At 43.6% G+C, this 24,238-nt stretch overlaps 1 protein-coding gene across 8 annotated transcripts in view; it reads right to left on the minus strand.

Moving 5' to 3' along the window:
- The window catches only part of rptor (regulatory associated protein of MTOR, complex 1), a 431,784-nt gene that overhangs the window by 184,538 nt on the left and 223,008 nt on the right, over positions 1 to 24,238 (minus strand). For all 8 annotated transcript variants that reach the window (XR_010893517.1, XR_010893518.1, XR_010893516.1 and 5 more), the window contains exon 8: positions 9,085 to 9,144. Coding sequence is in view for 5 of the 8 variants with exons in the window: in XM_067374808.1 (XP_067230909.1) it covers positions 9,085 to 9,144 (60 nt within the window). In the remaining 3 variants the exon portion in view is untranslated. The remainder of the gene's footprint in view (positions 1 to 9,084; positions 9,145 to 24,238) is intronic.

The raw sequence follows: 24,238 nt of genomic DNA on the forward strand, positions 1-24,238 counted from the left end.
ATTTCTAATTCCCAGCATGCTTTGCATCAGACTGTCTAAATGTTGAAATAAAGTGTTATTTTGTGTGTTTTTGCATAAGATTAACATAGGGAGACATAAGTTAGTGTTTAATGTTGTGTTATGTTGGGATTGACAGGCGGTTCTGTTATGTTAGTTTTGTAGGGTTACCATTCTGGTGAAGAGTAGACTGTGTGGTTAGGTTGAGGATGGGCTGCAAAACTTTTAAGACCACATATACTGTATGTTGTTTGATTATATACATGCAAGTATATATTGACAGTCTCTTTGATAATTATAATAGCATGTGTTTTTTGCTAACTAACATTTAACCAAGATTTGAATGTGATGTTTATGTAAATTAACTATATGTACTTGAGTAGGGCGAGGCTGAGAACTGTGGGAGCGAAGGAATGCCAGTGATGTGATTGTTAATGAGAGACACCTGTGCACCACACTAGCATTGCTCCACTTCCATGGCTCTCGGCCCCGCCCCACTTGTCACAAAAAAATTAAGTTCTACTAACTTAAAAAAAATAAGTTAGTTAACTTAAATGTTTTGAGGTAATAAGTTTCCTCAAATGTTTTGAGTATTCTGAACTTATTGAGTTTTACAGTGCACTGTAATTGAGAGCTTCATTGATTATTACAGGTGTTTTGGCGCTTTGGCGCGAGTCCAGAGCTCAGTCACTCATAAATGCTCACTGTTTGATTAACAGCTCCAGCACGCGCTGTTTGATTGACAGCTCCAGAGGGAGCGTTCTTTGATCGCTTTTTATTTATAATTTAATCAGTATGAATAACAGATTTCATCCTACTGAGATAAACAATGTGAAGTTGACTGTTAAGTCATCACTGGTTTGATTTACTGACAAGACAAGAACATCTGACTGTACATGAATCATTACAAATCAGAAATCACTGATCACAGATCAGGCATTAAATTTAACGCGGTTACTTACATGTTGTTGCATTACTGTCGAGCCCATATTGTAAACATCTGTTTGCAAAGCCTGCTCCAAAATTGCAAGTGATTTACCAAAGAATCCACAGTGAAATGAAATGCATAAAAATAAATAATGCTCAACTCAGACATTCACATAGTTAAAAGTTAGTTGATCTTTAAATAGCTCCAGAAAACATCAAAGCAGCTTTATGTAGAAAAGAGTCAGAATCAGATGCATGTGGGCATTTGTCAACTGAAAGTGTTATGCTTATTGTCACCCTGCTGCTTGCAGTTCAATGATTAAAAGAGAATGCTCTGTTAATGTTGTTAATGCTCATACTCTACACTTTCCGTTAGGACACAAAAGTCAGTCTTTCAGAAAATGGAACTGCACTCCTTTACAGAAGTGTTGTCTTTGAAACAATATGTTTGTGAAAAGCACTATACAATTAAACTTGAATTTCATTAAATCTGTCCTCAGATAACTGTGTGGTTGTGCATGTTTATGTGGGGTGATTCTGAGTGTCAGAAAAGGGGTGTGAACAGGAAGTCCAGCAAGGGGACATAAATTAATTTTCAGGTGAAAAATAATACAAGTAATAATGTACATTCAACCCGGGCAGTCATGATTAACTATATCCATAAAGAAAAACAAACAAACAAACAAACAGACAGACAAACAAACAGACAGACACAGACAGACAGACAGATAGATAGATAAACAATATTTTAAAAAATTAGCAAATTTCATTTGAGACCCCAAAGCTGCACCACTGTGATGGCATAGCTGTGATGAGTTTCATTCTTTGTCTCTATTATTTACAACAAAGTCCTTTCTTGTGCTAACTGCAAATTCTCCAGGGAAGAACGTAGAGGTAAGCGGACTAAGATATGACCAAGCAGCTAAGACACTAATAGAAAAGTTATGATTATTACATAATAATTACATGAGCGTTCTTAACAAGGATGCATATACTATTCTGTAAAAACTTTTTAGGTTTTGAAGACACTTTGCATACAGATAAATGGCAGGATAATATAAAGCTGCCATTATAAATCCCACAGCAAACAGAACACCAGACTGTGGGGAGTGCTGTTAAAATGCAATCTTAGGGAAATAACTAGCATTAGACCCAATGAAAAGAAAGTGTGGATAAAAAAAAACTCTTGTCCTGTGTGAGATGAAGTCTGTTGTAGGACAACATCATGCACATGAGGTCAGACTTGTCATCAAACATGCACTTGACATAAATGGGGATTTTACTTATTTATTTATTATTATTTTTTTCATTTGCACTTTTCATTGTCTTTACTCTGGTTGTTGTGGGAAAAGTTGGTGATCTCTGAAAGAGATTGCAAGCTTATCTGAGTTTACAGACGAAATGGAGAAAGAGGAAGCAGAGGGGTTAGAGCTGTCATGATCTCATCAAGTGCTTTTCATCTGCAGAATGCTCAAAGAACTGCCTCTCTTCCTCCATCCAATCCCATCATGCCTTAGGGGTCCCAGAGCTCTTATACAGGAAGTTCTAAAAATTAACTTAAAAGGTTGCAAAGGCCAACTTCAGATCAATGAAAAAAAGTTCTGTTTAGAACAATTTAGTTCCCTTTCAGTCGGTCACGTTCGACGTACGTCAGTAGTGACCGACGAATTGGGATATCGCTAAAGAGCCCCTATCAGCTTCGAGAGAACTAAAACAAGCCAATGGAATTGGCGTGCGATATTTGCATAATGCGCACCTCCCCTAACAGGTGGATATAAAAAGGGGGGCAGATGCAATCGCACTCTGTCTTTCGCTTCGGAGCCTACCTGGTGTCCTGCGGCTGTTTGAACTTCAAGCCTCTGAAGAAGTTTCGGCGCTTGTGTTGGTGTGACGACGCCTGCAGCGAGGTCGCGAGTTGGAGTGAGCCGGGTGGAAACATCTACTGTTTTCCCAGCGTTCTGCTGTAATTCCACTGGTTGGTCTGCGATTTGGTCTGGTTCCTCCTGTGTTTTTCTAAACACGTCGTGACGCTCCCTGTGTGTCTCGACACAAAAGAGCTGAAGTTTCCCCTTCTAAAAGAGATTCACAGACAGACACTGTGTCTTTTTCAAGATGTCATTCTGTCTGTGCGTTTCTGGAGGCGGTCGTTTCCTATCCTCTCTGACGGCCATGATCACTTTCTCTCATGTCTGCATAGCGTGCTGAGACTGTGTTTGTGGGTGGTCATATTTTCTTATGGAAATATGTCCACGTCGGCGCGTTGTTTGCTCGCCTTTCTCGTAAGGGCTTGAGCGCTCAGCGCGCCGTGTGCCGTCGAATTGCCGGCTGACAGCGCGCGTTGCCACGGCAACCCTGCGCGCTGTCTGGCGCTCTAGATGCAAGGTCGAGACTCGGCTGCCTTTTAATGAGGTGGAGTCCCCTCACTTATTCCCCGATCTAGTTATTTTTCTGAATCAGAAAAGTGCTACTTTGGTTAATAAGCCTGGGTGACCAGAGGATCACAGTGGGGCAATACCCGCCAAGTCATTCTCCGTGGGCCCCCCACTCCTCTAGTGCATCGCAAACATGTTGTGACTATGTTCGTGGGTGGATCATGTTTAGATACATGGCCACGTCGGTGCCCAGGGTGCCGTGTGTCGTCCAGTTGGGCGGCCACGTTCACTGTCCAACATGGCTGGTAGCTTCTGCATGTGTTGCTGGTCCTCCTTAAAATAAATATGGAGGACCTAACATCTTAGTCAGGGCTCCAGCAGAGGATCAGATGTCGACTGCTACATTGGAGAGAGTATTGTTGGGCTCTGAACATGAAGATGAGGCTAAGCGTCCCACGGTTGTGGCGTGCTCATGCCGAATCGGATTCAGACTTGGCAACCATGCTTTCCCGGGCCCCTGGGGGTGTCGTGCGACGCGTACTCGCCTTGCCCCGCCCCCTGGCTTAGCCCGGATGTGCATGAAAAAACTTGGCAGTTTGTGGCCTTTTTTGGCGTTAATATGGAACGCCAAGAGGGTCATAATCTGCACTACAAGTTTTTTCTCTCTCACTACCCCCTAGGGTGGGGTGGCAGTGCTACGGGCACACCACCTCTGCCCTGCATGAGTCTTGGCCCCTGGCAAGTCTGCAGTAGGTCAAAGCACTCATTGCATGTGGGTAGTTCTGAGTCGGGGTTGAGCTACGCAGGATGCAAATCAAAGCGCAGGCCCCTGGCCAGACAATGTCCACCATGGTGGTCCAGAAACACCCCTGGCGAGTCTTGCTGGGATGTGCCGTCGTCAAAGTGTGCTTTCTCGATGCGCTCATCTCACAAACTGGCCTTGAACCCAGCCCGCTCAACCCGCAGTTACCTGACTAGCGGGAGACGGTCCTGGAGATATGGCGACCTGGAGCTGACGTAAACGGTTCTTTCTCCCCCGGAGGAGGGCCGGGTGGAGAATTGGTCTGTTCCGCCGCTGGCTCTCCGGAGTCCAGCGGTACCCACTAAGAACTGTTTTCCGATCCTCTACGTCCCAAGAGTGTGGCTGGCGATGTGCAGCGCCCCGCGTTGCTACTCCCAGCCCCCTCTCACCTCGCCAGCAGGTGTCAGTGTGTTGGTGCAGGCCGCGCCCCGTGTGCCGTCTCCCATACGCACTGCTACCTCGCAGAGTCTGATCACACTCTGGGCCGCTACCACGCCGCCCGAGTCGGGTCCCTGTACTCTGGTTCGCTGCCCCACCCCCGGTACGTCTGTGGTGCGTTTGGTTCTGCTGGCTCGGTGTCTGGAGGCCTGGTTAGTGCCCCCAGCCCGTTCCGCTGGCTCATGCGTACTATCAGACTCGGCTATGCGATTCATTTCGCCCGGTGTCCTCCGGCGTCCAGGGGTGTCCACTTCACTTAGGTGTCGTTGGACATTGCACCTGTTCTCCGAGTGGAGATTGCTGTCCTCCTGGCGAGGGATACAATCGAGCCGGTCCCTCCAGCCGATTTGAAGTCAGGTTCAGCCCTACTTCATTGTACCCTTAAGGGCGGTGGGCTATGGCCAATCCTGGATCTGCGCGTCTTGAACCGGTACCTTCAGGCTGCCGTTTAAGGTGCTCATGCAGAAGCGCATTTTCGAGTGCGTCCGTCCCGGGGTTTGGTTTGCAGCATTCGACCTGAAGGATGCATACTTTCATGTCTCGATTCTGCGCTCGGGTCGAGCATGTCAGTACAAACTCCTACCCTTCGGGCTGGCCCTGTCGCTCCATGCCTTACACGGTTGCGGAGGTGGCCATTGTTCCCCTCAAGGAACAGGGCGTTCACATTCTCGACTGCCTCGACGACTGGTTGTTCCTGGCCAGCTTGCAAAGCAGTTGTGCGTACACAGGGAGATGGTTTAGCTCACCTCAGCCTGTTGGGTCTTTGGGTCAGCTGGGACAAGAGCAAACTCGCCCCCGGGCAGAGGATCTCTTTTCTCAGTCTCGAGCTAGACTCGGTCGCCTGGATTGTGCGCCTCTCTGAGGAGCGCGTCCAGTCGGTGTTGAACTGCCTGAGTTCGCTCAAGCGCAGGATGGCGGCCCCACTGAAAGACTTCAGAGGCTCCTGGGGCATGTGGCATCTGCAGCCGCGTTTCGCCGCTCAGGTTGCTCCATATGAGGCCGCTTCAACACCGGCTCCGTGACTGGGTCCCGAGATGGCCGTGGCAGCGCAGCACGCTAAGTGTCCTCGTGACACGGAGATGCCGCCCTTCCCTCATCCGGTGGTCAGACCCTTTGTTCCTGCGGGCGGGATTACCCCTTGGACGCTGTGGTCCACACAGATGCCTCTACCACCGGATGGGGGGCCATGTACAACGGACATGCGGTTCGGGTCTTGGACGGGGCCTCGACTGCATTGGCATATCAATTGCTTCGAGTTGCTAGCAGTATGTCTTGCACTGGGCCGCTTCAAGGAGCTGCTGTCAGACAAGCACGTACTGGTCCGCTCGGACAAGCACGGCGGCCGTTGCGTACATCAACCATCAGGCTGGTCTACGCTCCCGTCGCATATCGCAACTCGCCTGCCATCTCTTGCTATGGAGTCAGAAGCATCTGAGGTCGCTTCAGGCCACTCATGTCCCAGGTGTGCTTAACCGTGCAGCCTACGAGCTCTTACGGCAGCCTCCACTTGCGGGCAAGTGGCGGCTCCATCCCCAGGCGGTCCAGCTGATCTGGCACTACTTCGGCGAGGCCCAGGTAGTCCTGTTGCCTCCCCAGGAACTGCCCTCGGCCAGTGGTTTTCCCTGACCGGCGAGTCGCTCGGCACGGATACCCTGGCACTCAGCTGGCCCCGGGGCCTATGCAATATGCGTTTTTCCCCCAGTGAGCCTTCTCGCACAGCTCCTGTGCTAGGTCAGGGAGGATGAGGAGCAGGTCTTGTTAGTGGCTCCATATTGGTCACTCGGACCCGGGTTTCGGACCTAATGCTCCTCACGACAGCCCCTCCTTGGCCGATTCCTCTGAGGAAGGACCTCCTGACTCAGAGATGGGGCTTCCTATGGCACCCGCGTCCCGACCTGTGGAACCTCCACGTGTGGTCCCTGGACGGGATGCGGAGGTTCTGGGTGATCTCCCGCAGGCGGTCGTAGACACCATCACTTCCGCTAGAGCTCCTTTACGAGGAGCCTCTATGCGTTGAAGTGGAACCTATTCGTTGAATGGTGCTCCTCTCGCAAGACGAGAGGACCCCCGATCATGCTCGGTCAGATCTGTGCTTTCCTTCCTGCAAGAGGGCTTGGAGCGAAGGCTGTCTCCCTCCACCCTCAAGGTGTATGTTGCCGCTTCGCTGCACATCTCCATGCAGTTGATGGCAAGCCCTGGGGAAACACGGTCTGATCATCAGGTTCCTGAGGGGGGCGAGGGGACTGATTCCTCCTTGCCCACCCTCCTTACCCTCTAGGGATCTCACCTTAGTTCTTAGCTAACTTCGGCGTCATCCCTTGAGCCTTTGCAATTAGTCGAGTTAAAAGTACTGTCTCTTAGACCGTCCTCCTGGTTGCATTGGCCTCATGTTAAGAGGGTAGGGGACCTGCACGCATTTTCGGTCGATGAATCGTGCCTGGAATTTGGGCCTGGGGATTCTCACGTCTTCCTGAGACCCCGGCCTGGATATGTGCCCAAGGTTCCTACCACTCCCTTCAGAGATCAGGTAGTGAACCTGCAAGCGCTGCCTTCGGAGGAGGCAGACCCAGCCCTAGCTTCGCTCTGTCCAGTTCGCGCCCTGCGTGTTTACGTGGATGGAACTTGAAGCTTAGGACCTCAGATCAGCTCTTTGTCTGTTACGGAGACCAGCAGAAGGGAAAGGCTGTCTCCAAGCAGAGGATGGCCCACTGGTTAGTGGATGCCATCGCCCTGGCTTATGTCCCCAGGGCGTGCCTTGCCCGTTCGGGTTGAGAGCCCACTCCACCTGAGGAGTGGCCTCTTCCTGGGCGCTGGCTCATGGCGCCTCGCTGACAGATTGTAGAGATGTGGGCTGGGCGACACCCAACACGTTTGCTAGGGTTTTTAGCTTACGTGTAAGCTGGCTCTTCCCGTGTACTCGCTTCCACCAGCCGGTAGACGCGTTGAACCTGTGCTCGTGTCGGCTTGCAATGCCACTCCCGCCCCCTGGGCAGGATATGTGCATCTGTTGACTCCAGTTGTGTTCCCCGTTCGGTGAACCCTGTCGAGTTCCTCCACCTCCTCCTTCGGCTCGGGCATTGCGGAGTGTCTGATGCCAGACCAACATCCATCTTCGATGTTGTCTGTTGGTTGGGTTCCATATGTTGCAATCCCTCTACGTGAGTGATTCCATATGTGTATTGTGCACTGTTACTCCCTACGGTGAGCCCGTGTCTTTCCCTTAGCAGAGCTTCTGCTTTCTCCTGTCAGATGAGTCTCCCCCTACTCAGGTGGAGCCATCTCAGGGACTCATATGCGTTCTGCCCTGCGGGCCAGTCCATATGTTTTCCATGTAAATTCCTTCCCCTCTGGGTAGGTAGTGGTTTCCGCAGCGTTCCTTACGGGTTCGCTTCCCCAGTGTAGTCTAGTTTACTTAGTGGGTATATCGGAACAGCAGTAGACTTCCCGGCGTAAGCTCGCCCCCTTCTCCGTCCCCTTGGTGCGACGGGCGGCTAGAGCCTGCGCTGGGCACTGGAAGGGGTTTCGTAACTGTGGCGTTTTAGTTGGGATCCCAATTCGTCGGTCACTACTGACGTACGTCGAACGTGACCGACTGAAAGGGAACGTCTCGGTTACGTATGTAACCCTCGTTCCCTGAAGGAGGGAACGGAGACGTACGTCCCGTCGCCACAGTTTCTTTACCCTCGCTGCAGTGCGGACACCGGTTGTCTCCTCAGCGAAAAACAGAGTGCGATTGCATCTGCCCCCCTTTTTATATCCACCTGTTAGGGGAGGTGCGCATTATGCAAATATCGCACGCCAATTCCATTGGCTTGTTTTAGTTCTCTCGAAGCTGATAGGGGCTCTTTAGCGATATCCCAATTCGTCGGTCACTACTGACGTACGTCTCCGTTCCCTCCTTCAGGGAACAAGGGTTACATACGTAACCGAGACGTTTTCTTTAGTCTTTTATGAATGAATCTAAATACAATTTCTAAATAGTTTCAACATAGCTTATTAGTTTGTTTATTCACTGTAAAGTTGTTGCAGCTAGAAAAGAGAATCATAGAATACATACGAAGAACCAACAAGTAGATGAAACCAAGCATATAAGGATTAAAACAAGCATAAATTGAGTTGTTACAGTGCAGCCTGGGACACATTATAGAACTGCATGGAATTTGTAATATAACAACAGAAATGCTGAATTAAATAAAAAGTGTATAGTTAAAACCATAATAATTACAGGGTTTCCACAGCTTTTGATCTAAGATTTCCATGGCTTTTATCAGCTATGCATGATTACTGGATATGAATCGTAGTTATTGCATTTCAAAAACCAATTTCTAGTAATTAATTTTTTTATTTAAGTGGAAGTAGAAAAATGCATATTGACTATAGAAATTTCTCATTAATTTTCATAGCTTTTTCAGGTTTCTCTGCCATTTCCAGAGAACAAAAGATAATGAAGAAGAGAAAATACAAAAAGCAAACTGAGAAAAACAAGAGAGATGAAAAAGACTAGAAAAGGTAGACAACCAAATGAAATAAAATAAAAGAAATACTTACTTCTCAATCAAGTCCAAGGTCACTCCGGGCACCAGCTTTGCACTCTTCTGCATACAGAACCTTAGAGGAGAGAGAAAAAAAAAAAGGAAAGTCTATGAGAGAAGACGTCATACACAGAAACTTCTTTTTAACTTCTGCCTCTTTCGATTTCGATTTCACCCACAGTCAAGATGCTTTATACGTACTGATTTGTGATTACTCAAACCAGGCTTGAAATCTTAGCACTGTCCTCTCTCTAAACCAAACCTAGAGTCTATCAGAGAGAGCAAAAAACACAGAGAGAGAGAGAGCAAAAAAGCTTACCAGCAGTATAAAAGCACCAGCCTTACAGTAGCAAAATCCAAAAACATGCAGATATATTTATTACAATAATAATAACAATTAAAGCTGCAAGCAGCGATGAAAGGGCCCTCGCACCCAGGCTCACCGCCACCCGTTGGCCTTAGGAAAACAGCGAACAGTGGGCGACATGCATGTAAGTGAGTGAATACAGGAGAATTATGCCAAAATCATTTTGAAATGCCACACTTCCTGCTGCCAACAGATGGCGCTTTGACCATAACTTAATATTGCCATGTTGATGTCTTCAGGCCAGGACTATTATTGAACATGTGAAGTTTGGAGCGGATCGGAAACTGCATGCCTGATTTACAACAACAACAACAACTTCCTGTTTCGTGGCGTTAATCACATACTTTAGCAGTTAGCTAAGTGTTGCCTGTATTAACGTGTTTCTAGCATGTTTGGTACTTCGTGGCATATTGAAATCTGTTCCTGGAATTGAATTACAGTGTGAAGCATGCCACTTCCTGTTGCCAGCAGGTGGCGCTATGACTAAATGAAAATTGGCAAATAGATGTCTTTAGGCCAGGACTCTTATCACAGATGTGAAGTTTGGGGCAGATCGGACATTGTATGCCTGAGTTACGACAGCTTCCTCTTTCATGGCGAAACATCAGACTTTGTCAGGCCGCCACGGACATGCCCTTCAATGAAAACTCAAGATCTTTGAGATTTATCATCGCTAAGGTCTTAAGATTAGACTGACAACATATGATGTTGATCTGGTTAAACCTCTATGAGGAGTTAATCACAGTGTAAAACATGTCATTTCCTGTTGCCCCCAGGTGGCACTATGACTGTAACTGAATATTGTCATGAAGATGTCTTCAGGTCGCTACTCTAATACAGCACGTAAAGTTTGGGGCAGATCCAACATTGTATACCCGAGTTACAACAACTTCCTGTTTCATGGCGAAACATCGAAATTTGTCAGGCCGCCACGGACACGCCCTTTGGTGAAAACTCTAGATATTCGCAATTTAACGTCACAAAGGTCTTTAGATTAGACTGACCAAAAATGTCATTGATCTCATTAAACTCTAGGAGGAGTTCATTAAAGTACAATGTCTGGAAATGGCAAAAAATGGCACGTTAATTCAAAATATCCGACTTCCTGTTCGGTTTCAGATTTTGCTCCAAGAGACTTTTTTGTAGGTATTGGGCTATTAAATGTGTGTACCGAATTTCAAAATCAACGTGAAATGTAGCGAGAGAGGCACTACGCCATCGAGCCATTTTTCCCCGCTCAATTCTGAAACCCATAACAAACGTAAATTTTCACCACTTCTGATGTGTGTGCAAAGTTTCATGAGTTTTCGAGCATGTTTAGGCCCTCAAAAATATGATTTACTTTGGAGAAGAAGAATAATAAATATAGCTGCGAGCATACCACTTTGTACATACATAACACTTTGTTTCCCTTTTCTTGCCATAAATTCGTTGCCTCACCACGGCCAAACCGTTTGAGATATCCAAAATCCGTTTGCAATTAAACAACTTCAATGTGTTAGCAACAAGTAAAAAAAGCTTGGTGTAAATTGGATAAACCCTTTAGGAGTAGTAGTATAAAATTCATAGCCTGTTTTTAAAAAAAAAATAATATTCAACAAAAATAGCCGACTTCCTGTTGGTCAGAGCTAATGAATGTAAATTAGAAAAATGTCCGGCTTGATGAGAACAATATGTGTACCGAGTTTGGTGAATGTAGGAAAAACTAGCCCCCCCACTTTTGTCAAAAGGTGGCGCTACTGAGCCCCTCCACCACCCCCATTTCTATGGCTTTGTCCATGTCTACTGGTTGACAATATTGATGTGTATATCGAGTTTCATGCAATTTGAAGGATGTTAAGAGCCTCAAAAACACTCAAGAATATTATTACAGTTTGACCTATTGCCATGGCAACAATATTTCAAATATCAAAAATCCTGTCATAGGTCTACATCTGCTGTGTATTGACATTACACTGATGAAGTTTGAAGCAAATCAGGTAAACATAACAGAGTTAACTTAATGCATTTTGAAAGTGACACACTTCTTGCTGCCAGTTGGTGGCACTATAACTTTGACTCACAATAGTCACATCCATGTGATCAGACTCCTATAATGAACACACCGCTGAAGTTTCATAAACATCAATCAATGTAAGCAGAAGTTATAACACACTTCCTGTTTCCCTTTTCTCGCCATAAATTCGTTGCCTCGCCACGGCCAAACCGTTCGAGATATCAAAAATCCGCTGGCAATTTTTCATCATCAATGTCTTGACTTCATGCTGACCGAGTTTGGTGGTGATCGGATTAATCGCCTAGGAAGAGTATATCAAATTCCAGAGCATGCGTTTTTCAAACAACCCTTAATAGCTGACTTCCTGTTGACGTGGCGTTTAACTTAGAGTACGAAAGTTGTTTGGCCCGATGAGGTCTATATGTGTACCAAGTTTTATACTTGTATGTGCAAGCGTGTTTGATATATAGACCAAAATTTCGGACCCTGTTCAAGGGGGCGCTGTCGAGCCCTCCTGCCACGCCCGGGTACCAGCTTCTGCCCGGCCATGATGGCCGCGGGTTCCAATGTATGTGCAAAGTTTCATGAGTTTTCGAGCATGGTAAGGGCCCCAAAAATGCCCGAATAGCTGGAAGAAAAATAATAATAAATATAGCTGCGAGCAGCGATGACGGGCCAAAGCCTGGTGGCATCGCTTCCCCGGTGGCATCAGGGCAACTGTGCACGGTGGGCAATGGGCATTTAAAACAGTTAAGCATAAAAGGACTTTGTCAATTTCACACCACATTTACTGCAGCAGCTGATGCTCCTATGATGACAAATCACATGCATGAGATCGTTTAAAGGTTTTGTGAAATCACAGGCAAATCAGTGCCTGTTCACGCGAGTGACAATCACGCAGTGTTCATGAGCAAAGACGCAATCTGAGAGAATCGGCAATGAGTCGCTGACACCTGTGAGATATTTGGCACGCTAAATATCTGGACCTGTCGGCGATTCAAAATCCTGCTGTGTGAAAAGTGTTCAGACTGAAGACTACATCGGCAATGACTGACAGCCAATGAGAGAGCAAGATACAGAGCAGCAGGGAGTTATAAACCACAATATCAGCAAGCATAGCTTTGTACACATAAACATTACAATTCTATCAAAAAGAATCAAAGCACAAACATTTTCTTGATCATCTGCAACAGCAGCACATTGAAAAGTTATGTATTTACCTCCAAATCTCGATGCAGAACACACAATCCAGTCTCCCCAACCCTTTCCTCTTCCATAGTCTTCTTTTTTTTTTTTTTTTTTCTTGTTTTCGCTGCAAATCAGCACACAGGCAATTCGTATTGCAAGCTTCTTGCGGGCTATCATTTTTAATAATAAACCCAGTCTCACTTGAGAACTCCGGTCTTGCATACGTGATATTGTGTTGTTTCCTTGTCACATCTCCCGTGTGTTTGGCTGTGAAATGTACTTTGAGTGCCAGACAGACATGTCAGCGATTCTTCCTATTCTAAATTCATGCAGTGTGAAACCTTCTGTCGCCGATCCATCATGCATTTTGAACACAACAGCGACTGAATCAAAAGCGAAAGTAATGCAGTGTGAAAAGGACAGTGACCAGACTAGTTTGAAAATCATGCAGTCTGAAGTCGGCTTCAGACAACCCCTATAAAAATTCTAGACCAAATTATATACTGTTATTTGTGCAAACTCCAATGCTCTGAAATAACTAATCCAGGCATAATGTGAATGTCTGTGATTGCTGATGTTGTATAATCCTCACTCTCCTATTCATGTGTTTTTGACCTCCATGAGCTGTTGTTTGTGCACCAATCTTATGCACCAAAAGCATGCATTCATTTAATTTTAATATGTGTGGTATAAGATAAAAAATAAAATGGAAAAATAATAAATAATAAATAGAGCCAAATCACAGAACCTGCAAAGACAATTTTAATGTCAGTCTCAGGTATTAATAAGGTTCATATCTTGAATTTTCTGCTCACTTATGCAAGTTTATTTTAAACAGCCACTTTCATAATCATGTGAAATTTTACTGAAACAGGGTTTTTTAATAAATTTGAATTATATCAGTAAATAAATAATTCAAAAATTCTCATTGTAATTGTTAAAAATAAATAACTCAATATTTAGAAAAAAAAATAAGACTGTAAAGCACACATATGCATACACAGAGAGAGAAAAAGATATATATATATATAGACAGTGTGACACAGACATAGACCCACACACAGACACCCCCGAATGAGCCTGAGGTAATATGGGGGAAGACAGAGAGCGAGACAGGGAGAGAGACTGAGACAGACTGAGAATATCATTTTAAACAAACAAACAAAACAAACAAAAAAAATCTTAATTATGACAAAGTAGTCTTTGATAATTTATTAAATATACCTGCACAAACAGTATAATTAAAACAAATTATTTGTTCTATATATATCAAAATGATTATATACAGCTATGGAAAAAATTAAGAGACCACTTAACATTGATTTCTGAACTTGGAGTGGTCTCTTAATTTTTTCCATAGCTGTATGTTTGACTTATCCAACCCCGTTTTAAAAATAGGTATATGCTGCCCTCTAGTTGTTACTCTATGTATGACATTAATTATATTTGATTGGAAAATGGATTAATCTGCCTATTTTTAATTAAACATGCTTTTTGAACTGGAAGAAAATGAATAAAATGTGTTTATTTCAAACATCTATATTATTCTATATATAAATTAATTGTGTATAGTGTTTTTTTTAATAGAGAATATGAGTCATTCCGTTTACATTTTTTACATTACTTCAATCTATTACCATGGCAAGACGGTTCGAGATATCCATTATCCGTTTTCAATTTAACATCTTCGATGTCTTAGCAACATGTAAAAAATGTTTGGTCTGAATGGAATAAACTCCCTAGAAGTAGTAGTTTAAAATTCAGAGCATGTTTAGTCAAAAAATCCACATTCAAAACAAAATAGCAGACTTCCTGTTGGTCGGAGCTAATGACTGTAAATTAGAAAATTATCCGGCTTAATGAGAACAATACGTGTACCGAGTTTGGTGACTGTAGGTTAAACTAACCCCCCCACTTTGTCAAAAGGTGGCGCTATAGAGGCCCTGCTCCCCGCACGTTTCTACGGTTTTGCCCATGTCTGCTGGTTGATATCTCTGATGTGTGCATTGAGTTTCATGCAATTTGAAGCATGTTAAGAGCCTCAAAAGCTTCCAAAACTAATATTAAAGTTTGATGCGTTGCCATGGCAACAGTGTTTGTGATATCACTATTCTTTTCAAAGGTCTACATTCACCATGTCTTGACATTATTGTGGTGAAGTTTGAAGCAAATCAGATAAAAATAAAATGGTGATCTCAAAGCATTTTGAAAGTGACACGCTTCCTGCTGCCAGTTGGTGGCAGTATAACTTTGACTCACAATAGTCACATCCATGTGATCTGACTATTACAACCAACATACACGTGAAGTTTCATAAAGATCAATATATGTATGCAGAAGTTATAACACATTTCCTGTTTCCCTTTTCTCGCCATAAATTCGTTGCCTTGCCACAGCCAAACCGTTCGAGATATCAAAAATCCGCTGTCAATTTTTCATCTTCAATGTCTTGACTTCATGCTGACCGAGTTTGGTGGCGATCGGATTAATTGCCTAGGAGGAGTATATCAAATTCCAGAGCATGCGTTTTTCAAACAACCCATAATAGCTGACTTCCTGTTGAGGTGACGTATAACTTAGGGTACGAAAGTTGTTTGGCCCGATAAAGTCTATATGTGTACCGAGTTTTATACTTGTATGTGCAAGCGTGTTTGATATATGGACCACGTTTTCTGACCCAATTGAAGGGGGCGCTGTCGAGCCCCTCTGCCGAGCCCGGGTACCAGCTTTTCTAAGGCTGTCATGGCCGCGGGTTCTGATCCGTGTGCAAAATTTCAAGAGTTTTTGAGCATGTTAAGGGCCCCAAAAACTTAGAAAAAATAAATAAATATAGCTGCGAGCAGCGATGACGGGCCAAAGCCCGGTGGCACCGCCACCCCTGTGGCTTCAGGGCAACTGTGCATAGCGGGCAATGGGCATTTAAAACAGTTAAGCAAAAAAGGACTGTCAAATTCACTCCACATTTACTGCACTACAAGGTAGCGCTATAGAGCCCCTCCTCCCTGCCCGTTTCTAAGACTTTGCCCATGTCTACTGGCTAACAATCCTGATGTGTGTGTGGAGTTTCAAACAATTTGAAGCATGCTAAGAGTCTCAAAAGCATTCAAAACCAATATAAAAGTTTGATGCGTTGCCAAGGCAACTGTGTTTGAGATATCAAAATTCTTTTCAAAGGCCTACATCTGACATGTTTTGACATTATTTAAATGAAGTTTGAAGCAAATCAGGTAAAAATAAGAGGGTGATCTCAATGTATGCTGAAAGTGACACATTTTCTGCTTCCAGTTGGTGGCGCTATGACTTTGAATCACAATAGTCAAATCCATGTGATCAGCCTTGTACAACGAAGACTAAGCCAAAGTTTCATCAAAATCAATTAATGTATGCAGAAGTTATAACACTTTGTTTCCCTTTTCTTGCCATAAATTCGTTGCCTCGCCACGGCCAAACCGTTTGAGATATCCAAAATCCGTTTGCAATTAAACAACTTCAATGTGTTAGCAACAAGTTAAAAAAAGCTTGGTGTAAATTGGATAAACCCTGTAGGAGTAGTAGTATAAAATTCATAGCCTGTTTTTTCAAAAAATTAACATTCAAACCAAAATAGCTGACTTCCTGTTGGTCGGAGCTAATGAATGTAAATTAGAAAATTGTCCGGCTTGATGAGAATAATATGTGTACCGAGTTTGGTGACTGTAGGAAAAACTAACCCCCCCACTTTTGTCAAAAGGTGGCGCTACTGAGCCCCTCCACCACGCCCATTTCTATGGCTTTGTCCATGTCTACTGGTTGACAATATTGATGTGTGTGTCGAGTTTCATGCAATTTGAAGCATGTTAAGAGCCTCAAAAACACTCAAGAATATTATTACAGTTTGACCTGTTGCCATGGCAACAATATTTCAAATATCAAAAATCCTGTCATAGGTCTACATCTGCTGTGTATTGACATTACACTGATGAAGTTTGAAGCAAATCAGGTAAAAATAAGAGGGTGATCTCAAAGCATTTTAAAAGTGATACACTTCTTGCTGCCATTTGGTGGCGCTATAACTTTGACTCACAATAGTTACATCCATGTGATCAGACTACTACAACCAACACACTCCTGAAGTTTCATAAACATCAATCAATGTATGCAGAAGTTATAACACATTTCCTGTTTCCCTTTTCTCGCCATAAATTCGTTGCCTCGCCACGGCCAAATCGTTTGAGATATCCAAAATCCGTTTGCAATTAAACAACTTCAATGTGTTCGCAACAAGTTAAAAAAAGCTTGGTGTAAATTGGATAAACCCTGTAGGAGTAGTAGTATAAAATTCATAGCCTGTTTTTTCAAAAAATTAACATTCAAACCAAAATAGCTGACTTCCTGTTGGTCGGAGCTAATGAATGTAAATTAGAAAATTGTCCGGCTTGATGAGAACAATATGTGTACCGAGTTTGGTGACTGTAGGAAAAACTAACCCCCCCACTTTTGTCAAAAGGTGGCGCTACTGAGCCCCTCCACCACGCCCATTTCTATGGCTTTGTCCATGTGTACTGGTTGACAATATTGATGTGTGTGTCGAGTTTCATGCAATTTGAAGCATGTTAAGAGCCTCAAAAACACTCAAGAATATTATTACAGTTTGACCTGTTGCCATGGCAACAATATTTCAAATATCAAAAATCCTGTCATAGGTCTACATCTGCTTTGTATTGACATTACATTGATGAAGTTTGAAGCAAATCAGGTAAAAATAAGAGGGTGATCTCAAAACATTTCAAAAAGTGATACACTTCCTGCTGCCAGTTGGTGGCGCTATAACTTTGACTCACAATAGTCACATCCATGTGATCAGACTCCTATAACGAACACACTCGTGAAGTTTCATAAAGATCAATATATGTATTAAGACGTTATAACACATTTCCTGTTTCCTTTTTCTCGCCATAAATTCGTTGCCTCGCCACGGCCAAACCGTTCGAGATATCAAAAATCCCCTGGCAATTTTTAATCATCAGTGTCTTGACTTCATGCTGACCGAGTTTGGTGGCGATCGGATTAATCGTCTAGGAGGAGTATATCAAATTCCAGAGCATGCGTTTTTCAAACAACCCTTAATAGCTGACTTCCTGTTGGCGTGGCGATTAACTTAGAGCGTGAAAGTTGTTCGGCCCGATGAGGTCTATATGTGTACCGAGTTTCATACTAATACGTGCAAGCATGTTTAATATATGGACCACATTTTCAGACTTTTTTCAAGGGGGCGCTGTCGAGCCCCCCTGCCACGCCCGGGTACCAGCCTCTCCGGCGTCCTAATGGCCGCGGATTCCAATGTGTGTGCCAATTTTCAAGAGTTTTTGAGCATGTTAAGGCCCCCAAAAAGCCCCGGAAGACGGAAAAAAAAAAAATAAAAAAAATAAAATAAATAATAATCCTTAGAAGAACAAGAGGGCCCTGCGCGAATTTTCGCTTGGGCCCTAATAATAATCCTTAGAAGAACAAGAGGGCCCTGCGCGAATTTTCGCTTGGGCCCTAACAAAAGGGCCTTCAGCCCCTTACAGGGCTTTGGCCCTAATAATAATCCTTAGAAGAACAAGAGGGCCCTGCGTGAATTTTCGCTTGGGCCCTAATAATAATAATAATAAACGGAGCAATTCCAATAGGGTCCTCACACCATCGGTGCTCGGGCCCTAATTAAAGCTGCAAGCAGCGTTGAGAGGGCCCTCGCACCCGGGCTCACCGCCACCCGTTGGTCTCAGGAAAACAGTGAACAGTGGGCGTCATACATTTAAGTGAGTGAATACAGGAGAATTATGCCAAAGTCATTTTGAAATGCCACACTTCCTGTGGCCAATAGGTGGCACTTTTACCGTAACTGAATTTTGCCATGTTGATGTCTTCAGGCCAGGACTATCATTGAACACGTGAAGTTTGAAGCAGATCGGACATTGTATGCCCGAGTAACAACAACTTCCTGTTTCTTTCGTGGCGTTAATCGCATACATTAGCACTCAGCCAAGTGTTGCATGATTTAACGTGTTTCTAGCATGTCTGGTACTTCGTGGCATGATGAAATGTGAATCTGGTAGTGAATTACAGTACAAAGCATGCCACTTCCTGTTGCCAGCAGGTGGCGCTATGACTAACTGAATATTATCATATAGACGTCTTTAGGCTAGGACTCTTATCACACATGTGAAGTTTGGAGCAGATCGGACATAGTATGCCTGAGTTACAACAGTTTCCTCTTTCATGGCGAAACATCAGACTTTGTCAGGCCGCCACGGACACGCCCTTCAACGAAAACTCAAGATCTTTGATATTTATCATCGCTAAGGTCTTATGATTAGACTGACAACATATGATGTTGATCTGGTTAAATCTCCATGAGGAGTTAATCACCGTGTAAAACATGTCATTTCCTGTTACAATTGGTGAATACAGTCAAAAGTTATTAACATTTTTGTATATTTTGTTATAACTTTTGACCACAAGGTGGTGCTGTGCCGAAACTTTTCAGGCTCCTTCAGGGCATTGTCCTGATGACCCATACCGAGTTTCGTAACGATACGCTAATGCGTTCGTAAAATACAGCATTTTAGCACAAAATTCAAAATGGCAGACGGCTAAAATGGCCAATATGGGAAAATTGTAAATCATTCGACTCCCCGAATCCAACGAATACAAATTTATGATTTTTGGACAAACCCATCAGAAGTTAAAAGCAAAAATATCCATTTTTGCATTATGCCTCAAATTCGTTGCTCTGGTATATGAAAACCGTTTGACGCATCGACTTGAAATCCATAACTTTTTGTCGGCATTGACTAAAGATGATACGGTTCGATTTTGGTGAAAATCGGAGCAACGGTCTAGGAAGAGTTTGAAAAAGTATGTTTTTAAAGAAAAACAATATGGCGGACAGGAAGTTCATCGGACTATGGCAAATTTGATATTTATGTTCTCAGCATGACTCAAGGATTCTACTGAGATCAGTTTCATTACAATTGGTTAATACAATCAAAAGTTATTAGCATTTTTGTAAATGTTGTTATAACGTTTGACCACAAGGGGGTGCTGGTCCGAAACCTCTCAGGCTCCTTCAGGGCATTGTCCTGATGACCCATACCGAGTTTCGTATCGATATGCTAATGCATTCGTACAGTGTTTAAGCACAAAATTCAAATTTGATGATGGCCAAAATGGCCGATATGGGAAAATTGGATATCATTCGAATCAACATGATGCCCCGAATCTAACGATACCAAATTTATGATTTTTGGTCAAACTCATCAGAAGTTATAAGCAAAAATAGCCATTTTTCATATCTCCACTCCAGTAGGTGGCGCTGCTCCGAAACACTGCACAATGCCTCAGGTCATGCATGTGATGACATGTACCATGTTTGGTCTGAATACGATAAAGCAGTGCAGAGATACAGCTTCAAGTGTTTGTTTTGCATCATGCCTCATATTCATTGCTCCAGTATACTAGTCCTCAAGGTTATGATTATCGACACAATCCTCGACAGAAAGGCAAAGGGGGAGGTGTTGCTGTAATTTATAGTAATATATTCAGAATCACTCAAAAGAATTTCAAATATAATTCCTTTGAAGTGATGGTGCTTTATGTAACATTATGTAAGTTGACATTTGTGCTGGCTACTGTATACAGGCCACCAGGGCACCATACTGACTTTATCAAAGAATTTGCTGATTTCCTATCAGAGTTAGTACTGGCTGCGGATAAAGTCCTTGTTGTTGGTGATTTTAATATCCATGTAGATAATAATAAAGACAACACGTGTCAGGACCCACTCATTGTCGTAATCATACCCTAGATCTAATACTGTCGCATGGAATTGATATTGATGCTTATGAAATTCTACAGCAGAGCGATGATATATCAGATCATTATCTAGTCTCGTGTATAATACAATTAGCCAAGGCTGCAAAACCACCACCCAGCCATAAATATTGTAGAACCATCACGTCTACCACTAAAGATTGCTTTATAAATAATCTCCCCGAGCAGTTTCATCGCCTTAGTATACCTGACAACTTAGAAGAACTCAATGCTGCAACAGAAACTATTGGCTCTCTCTTTTCCAGCACATTAGATGCAGTCGCTCATTTAAGTCTAAAGAAGATTAAGGAAACTAATCCAACGCCGTGGTATGATGAGCACACTCGGGCTCTAAAATGAGCTGTTAGAAAAGCTGAACGTAGTTGGAAGAAAACAAAACTAGAAGTTTTTCGCCTTTCGTGGAAAGAAAAAATTGAGTACAGAACGGCTATAAGAAATGCTAGATCTACTTATTTTTCAAATCTCTTAATAGAAAACAAACATAATCCTAGGTATTTATTTGACACAGTGGCTAAATTAACTAGAAACAGAGATTCAACTGCTGACGTTTCCATAGAGCACAGCAGTAATGACTTTATGAACTTCTTTACTTGCAAGATTGATAATATTAGAGAGAAAATTAAAAACATGCAACCGTCTACAGTTCCGCTTCAGACAGTGCACTGTAGTGTCCCTGAGGTTAAACTAGAATCATTTGCCGCTATAGGAGAGGAAGAATTATCTAAGCTTATCAAATCATCAAAATCAACAACATGTATGTTAGACCCAATGCCGACTAAACTACTGAAAGAAATGCTTCCAGAGGTCGTAGGTCCACTTCTTGATATAATTAATTCATCCTTAACACTAGGATACATGCCAAAAACCTTTAAGCAGGCTATTATTAAACCTCTTATTAAAAAACCTCAACTAGATCCGAGAGATTTAGTAAATTACAGGCCAATCTCGAATCTACCTTTTCTGTCAAAGATACTAGAAAAGGCAGTTTCAACACAACTGTGTTCCTTTTTAGAAAGAAATGGAATCTGTGAGGATTTCCAGTCAGGATTTAGACCAAACCATAGTACTGAGACTGCTCTCGTAAGAGTTACAAACAATCTACTCTTATCATCCGATCGTGGCTGTATTTCTCTATTAGTGTTATTAGATCTCAGTGCTGCTTTTGACACTATCGATCACAACATTCTTCTAAAAAGACTTGAAAACTATATTCGCATTAGTGGAATTGCTTTGGCATGGTTCAAATCGTACTTATCTGACCGTTATCAGTCTGTAGTAGTTAATGAAGAGATGTCGTATCGATCACAGGTTAAATATGGAGTACCACAAGGCTCAGTACTAGGACCGTTGCTTTTCACTCTGTACATGCTGCCCTTAGGAGAGATAATTAGGAAGCATGGTGTTAGTTTTCACTGCTACGCTGACGATACTCAGCTCTATATTTCCTCGCGCCCTGACGAAACCTACAAATTCACAAAACTAACAGAATGCATAGCTGACATTAAAAACTGCGCCCTCCAACTTCAAGGATAAATTGAAAACACCAGCGCTCATAGTAATGACACTGAATATTAAATAAAAATAACTCCTCTGTATAGAAAATTGACATAAGCATATGAGAATCCAATATTTCTCCAAATGTGCATGCTTTTAAACTAAAAGCCTATATTCAGACTCTTTGCATCACAGAAATGCATTATATTTTAAAGTATAATATAAAACCATTACTTTATATTGTAATAATATTTTTCTGTATGTTTCATATATCATAATGAGCTTGAGACATCACAGAAGGTTTTTTTTCACAGCCTACCTGACTGAAATGCCTCATTAATATGCAAGTCATTTCAGCTCATTACTATCCAATTCTTTTGTCTTCTCAGGTGAGAATGGCCCATTTTCAGTGGTGATTCACGCCTCCTCGCATACTGTGTTTCATGGCAAAAAGTGTCTTACAAAAACTAAATGAATATATTGTTTTATATGAAGGAGTAGGCAGCATAATTTTTACATAATTCTGAAGCAAAAATTCTAGTCTACAACCTCCAATACCCAAAAGTCTTGTAAACACAGATAATAATTAATTATTCCTGGATCGTATCCACCATGAAATCTACGCGCTGGATCTACCTAAGACCTTCAATGGACTGGTTGAACTCGCTCTACGTGTGGACTCTTGCTTACAGAGGTTAGAGCTTTTAGAAGAATCTGGAGAGAAGTGCAGCGGAGGCGGCAGTGGTTTTTCCTCCGTGGTGGATACGGTTGGTCCTGTTTCCGATCCTGAGCCCATGCAGGTGGGGAGAGCTCGGCTTTCCCGGGAGGAGAGAGAGAGGCGGAGGTTCGCAGGGTCTCTGTCTGTGAAGTCCCAATTTCTGCTCATGGACTCACCTCATGCACCTGTTGTTCTTGGACATACTTGGCTCACCAAACACAATCCCCGCATCGACTGGCAACAAGGAACCATCACTGAGTGGAGCACCCAGTGTCACAAGTCTTGTCTTTTGTCTGCTTGTCCCACGGTGTCGGTTTCTCTTTTACAGGAGGAGGCGGTGGATTTGTCTAACGTGCCCAAGGAGTACATCGATCTGAAGGAAATGTTCAGTAAGTCCCGGGCTGCTTCTCTTCCTCCTCATCGTCCCTATGACTGTGCGATAGATTTAGTTCCCGGTAAGTCTCCGCTTAAAGGCAAACTTTACTCTGTCTTTTCCCGAGAGGGAGGCCATGGAGAAATATATTTCTGATTCTCTAGAGGCTAAGTTCATCCGCCCTTCCTCATCTCCAGCGGGGGCGGGGTTCTTTTTTGTGGGGAAGGAGGACGGATCTTTGCGACCTTGTATTGATTACCGGGGGCTGAACAACATCACGGTAAAGAATACCTACCCTTTGCCGTTGATGTCTTCAGCCTTCGAGAGGTTGCAAGGAGCGTCCGTTTTCACTAAATTGGACTTAAGGAACGCTTATCATTTGGTCCGCATCAGGAAGGGGGATGAGTGGAAGACCGCTTTTAACACCCCCAGAGGGCACTTTGAATACTTGGTCATGCCCTTCGGGCTGTCCAACTCGCCTGCGGTCTTCCAGGCACTTGTCAATGACGTGTTGAGAGACAATGGTTGACCAGTTCATATATGTCTACCTGGACGACATACTGATTTTTTCATCGTCTCTCCAGGAGCATGTTCAACATGTCAGACGAGTGCTTCAGCGGCTGCTAGAGAATGGGCTTTTTGTCAAGACGGAGAAATGCGAATTCATGCACAGTATGTTTCTTTTCTAGGGTACATCGTCTCGTCTGAGGGAATTTGCATGGATCTTGATAGGTTAAAGCTGTGGTGGATTGGCCAAACCCAGATTCCCGTAACGCCCTACAACGGTTTCTGGGGTTCGCTAATTTTTACCGGCTTTTCAATTTCAGCCAACTAGCCGCGCCTCTGACCGCCTTGACCTCCCCCAGAACGACCTTCAGGTGGTCAGATGCAGCCCACGCTGCATTTGCCAAACTGAAGGGCCGCTTCGTTTCGGCTCCTATTTTGATTGCCCCTGATCCTTCGCGTCAGTTCGTGGTGGAGGTCGATGCGTCAGAGGTGGGGGTAGACAACAAGATGCATCCAGGCGCGTATTTTTCGCATCGTTTATCTCCCGCCGAACATTGGTAATAGAGAGTTGTTGGCAGTCAAATTAGCATTGGAAGAATGGCGTCACTGGTTAGAGGGATCGGGGGTTCCTAGGAGGGAGGGTACTGTCACGGTTCACTAATCCGCTGTCTCA

This window comes from Chanodichthys erythropterus, chromosome 21, assembly GCF_024489055.1.
Source record: "Chanodichthys erythropterus isolate Z2021 chromosome 21, ASM2448905v1, whole genome shotgun sequence".
In the NCBI taxonomy this organism is placed as follows: domain Eukaryota; kingdom Metazoa; phylum Chordata; class Actinopteri; order Cypriniformes; family Xenocyprididae; genus Chanodichthys; species Chanodichthys erythropterus.